We start from the raw sequence: 3,669 nt of genomic DNA, 5'->3' as shown, positions 1-3,669 counted from the left end.
TCTATTTAAGCTTATAGGGAAAAAAATTAGCATTTGTTTTTCTTCCCTGGGAACTTTGTTGTAATGCCAGAATAAAAACAGTTTTGGACGCTGCAGCCGATCTTCAAATGTTGACCACTTTTGCCAGAACGACGAGGGAAGAAATGAACTTCCTCCAACAGTCATGAGAAAAATTAATTTAGAAGTGTTATTATATCTGTCATGAGAATTTGATGCTCTGTTTTGAAGGACAAATTGAGATGACGTGTGTGAATACAGAATGAACCATGTGGGCTTTTCATGCAAGGAAGGAACTGGATTTTATGCGGGGTTGAAGTTAAAAAAAAAAAAAACCCCAGAACGCCACAAATGTCAAATCCATTTATTCATGCAAATCATAAGTAAACAAAAATAAATTGCAGAAATTTCTGATGCCATCATTTTTTGACTATCCACATCTATTACAGCTGCTTTTAAACAAAATCACCTGTCCACAAAAGGTCTAAACGTTTACAGAGTTGCAGACAAAGCTAGAAGTACGGAAAATGCTAAATTACTTGAAAAATAAGCCCAGAAATTGATGGTGATCATTTGATGTAAACACAGCACACATGTTCTAATATTTAGGTTAACATTTAGATATGGAATAAACTGTGAAGCATCTGATCTACACTGGATGAAACCACATTAGCAGCACTGTAAGTTTACACCATACTACACGCATGTAAACATCCTTCTCTGCAGGTGAATGCCTATGCATGTGTGTTTCCTAATAATCTAAGAAGGATGTAAGCAGTCTTTAGTTTCCTCCTCTGTCTCCACTAACAGCCCAGTCCACTCATAGACCCGATCCGATCCAATTTCAGGCCAAAGCATCCCCGGTTCCACCCCCTCCGTGACCGGTCCGGTTCTGCTCGCTTTTGGTTGGCCAGGGTGCCCTTCAGCAGACGGAGCCAGGGGGTCTCGGGCTGAGTTTGTGCATCAGCCCATTTGGGGTATTCAGCAGCTTTGGACCCGGAGGAGAGGGTGGACTGCTCCTCTGCTTGGCTGTTGAGCATGTTCTCCAGGTCGTCAAGGGTCAGAAGGTCATTGTAGCGTTCAAGAAATTGCTCCACAAACTGCACAGTGGAAAAAAAGAAGTAGAAGATGATGAAATTTAATTGTCGGGGAGTATACAAGGGACAATAATTCAATCAGTGATACATTTCATTACTCTCTCTCTGCTTATTCTTTCCTGTTCTGCCTCCCATCCTTTGTGGACTCTCCTTGATTCACTCTGAATTCTCCTCAATCTATTTTTTTTTAATCCAGCCCTTCACATCCACTCCAATCTCCTCCTGTACCTGCACAGCATCAGGAGAAGGATGCAAAGCACGAGCCTCTGTGATCTCCAGGGGAGTCAGGAGGAGCAGAGCGGCACAAAGCAGCACAGGGCACAGCATGGCAGCAGATGAGGATGAGGAGCAGGAATGACTGGAATCACACCGGCTCAAAAGAGTCAAACACTGATGAAATCCTGGAAAAAATTTACATTATTTAATGTAAATATTTTGATATAAATATTGAATCTCTACTAATACTCCACAGATTGTTTATTTGACAATTTAGTGTCTAAAACACATCTTTTATTGTGTGTTCACAGATAAACATTGCTGCGCAGTAACAAGTGACGCAAGTAAAATATGCACAGCAAATATAATGTATGCACGGGGCATCTAACTGAAGGCAACTGGTAGTAAATCGAGGTCAAAAGAACTCAAATTAATGAATCTTAGAAAATAAAATTGACATTTGTAATCGTTATTTGAAGAGAAAAACATTTCATTTTTGCAGCATCTTAAATTTTAAAAATAAATTAATAAAGATAAATAAATTGAAATATTAGAATTATGAATAAAGAGCTTCTAAAATGTTAATTCTCTATATTTTTACAGATATCAAAAAACACTGTCTGGAGTTACTGTGTAGTGATTTTTCTTTTATGTAATGCAAGATTTTATTTTATATTCTTTAGGATATGCTAATTCTAACATAACTATGAAAGAGGAAATTTAAGAGCGCTCACCTGTTGTTTGGTTGTTTCTCAAAGCTCTTGGTGTCTTCTACTATTACAGACTCTTCTCCATCTCCTTCGGTCGCTCGGCTACCTCTCACTTGTTGGCACCTGCTGGGAGCATCACTATCTCACTCGACTGGCTCCTCCTATTCTTCGCCTTCGCTCACTGATGGAATTGGAGGGATGATTTTCTTCCTCTTGCGTCTGTCCCTTTGGCAGTGGCTGAATGCTGGGGCATCAGCTGGGATGCTGCAGAGGTTTTGTAGAGCCAGAGACACCCTCCGCCCCCAAGCACCACCACCCCCACATCATCTTCCTCCTCATTTTTTCTTTGGAGTGATGTCATAGCCTTGTAGAGTCATTGTCATTGCCAAGGTGACTGTGTAGTTTGGACCATGTTAACCAACTGGCCTCAGCCTAAGCTGAGGTCAGAGGGCTGCATTCAGCTGATGCCTTGTCAAAAGTGACCAGTGGCTATAAAGCTTCGCATATTTCAGTCACGACTTAATCTGAATTATACCTTTCCCATGTGGTGACAACACTCTTTGTGCATATTAGCCACCCTCTCTCTCCTTTGTCTCCGTGGTCTTTCCCAGCATGCACTGACCTCCCCTCTCTGTTGGGTTAGTTACAGTCTGTCAGTGCCATCTGCTGTCGGACCCCCTGCCGACAAATTACAACACCATCAGGAGCTGCGCGATCCAATGCATTGACCTTAAAGGTCAGCAGCCTGTGATTATTTCAAGTAAATAAACCCCCTCAGAGATGTTCATCAGAAATCAGTTGTTTCAGTCTTAATCTTTCACAAACAAGACAAATTCATCTGTGCACAGTACCAACTAAAGTTTAAAAACTAAACATTTACTTCTATTTGCACACTTAGCACCCACTGAATACATTTAAACCATAATTTGTCATCGGATAAAAACTGAGCCGCTTTTGCAATCACATTGTTATCATCCTGCTGCTGGTAAGTGTCTTTACATAACGTATCAAATCGCACATACAGGAAAACGCACCCCTCTCATGTTTTCGGAGAGGACAATGTGTGGGAGAGGGAGTAGGCGAAAAGGAGAGATTAGTGATGAGGCAGGGGGGAGGAGGAGGGGAGGGGGGTTAAACTACTGTGTGTGATGTCAGTGGAGAGAGGAGCGCTGGAAGAAAAGTAGGCAGGGGAGAGTAGGAGGAGGAGAAAGGGATGGAGAAAAGCACCAGGCAGAGAGCAGAGGGAGACCTACAAAAGAGATTGATTACAGGAGAACAGAGGCGGCCAACTAGGCAACAGCAAATGTGTCAGACAGAACAAGAGAAAAAAATAAAATGCAATTGTAACTAAAAAACAAAACACGCTTACTGGCGAGGAATGTGGTCATCAGAGAAAGACTGAAACCTGAAATTGTTGAAAACAACATATGAAAGGAAAAGAGAGCTGAGGAAGGTGAAGTAGGGAACCATGTGGGGTAGTAATACTGTCTGGGCAAGCTGTGGCAGCCCATTAAACACCGCTGTCCAAACATGATACAAGCAGACATTCAAAGCTGTTTGTAATGATGCCATAAATTTACTCGACATAACCCAGCGGACTCACAAGCCTTCACACATTTGAGCAGAGGAATAAAACTGAGACAGGGAGG

At 41.9% G+C, this 3,669-nt stretch overlaps 1 protein-coding gene across 2 annotated transcripts; it reads right to left on the bottom strand.

Annotated features, from left to right (window-relative positions):
- Positions 1–346: 346 nt before the first annotated feature.
- nppcl (natriuretic peptide C-like) lies at positions 347–2,284 on the bottom strand. 2 transcript variants are annotated; one of them, XM_084943403.1, is made up of 3 exons: positions 2,045–2,284; positions 1,323–1,452; positions 347–1,097 (listed from the first exon to the last, which is right to left on the bottom strand). In XM_084943403.1, the coding sequence occupies exons 2-3, from the start codon at positions 1,419–1,421 to the stop codon at positions 801–803; spliced, it is 396 nt and encodes a 131-aa protein (XP_084799529.1). In that variant the 5' UTR covers positions 1,422–1,452; positions 2,045–2,284; the 3' UTR covers positions 347–800. The 2 variants fall into 2 exon arrangements, with proteins under 2 accessions (XP_084799529.1, XP_084799528.1); XM_084943402.1 differs by having other exon boundaries at positions 1,323–1,495; positions 2,045–2,283.
- Between the last annotated feature and the right edge of the window lie 1,385 nt (positions 2,285–3,669).

This window comes from Perissodus microlepis, chromosome 11 (genome assembly GCF_051167445.1).
Source record: "Perissodus microlepis isolate ML-2025 ecotype Zambia chromosome 11, ASM5116744v1, whole genome shotgun sequence".
Taxonomy (NCBI): Eukaryota; Metazoa; Chordata; class Actinopteri; order Cichliformes; family Cichlidae; genus Perissodus; species Perissodus microlepis.
Note: the sequence above shows the minus strand (reverse complement) of the source record. Positions and strands in the feature narration are given on the sequence as shown.

What these genes read in the sequence shown, in the direction of transcription:
- nppcl (XM_084943403.1), bottom strand. Translation starts at nt 1,421, where the DNA reads ATGCTGTGCCCTGTGCTGCTTTGTGCCGCTCTGCTCCTCCTGACTCCC. An exon ending in CTTCTCCTGATGCTGTGCAG is followed by an intron (nt 1,098 to 1,322) that starts GTACAGGAGGAG and finishes TCCACTGTGCAG; the next exon opens with TTTGTGGAGCAATTTCTTGA.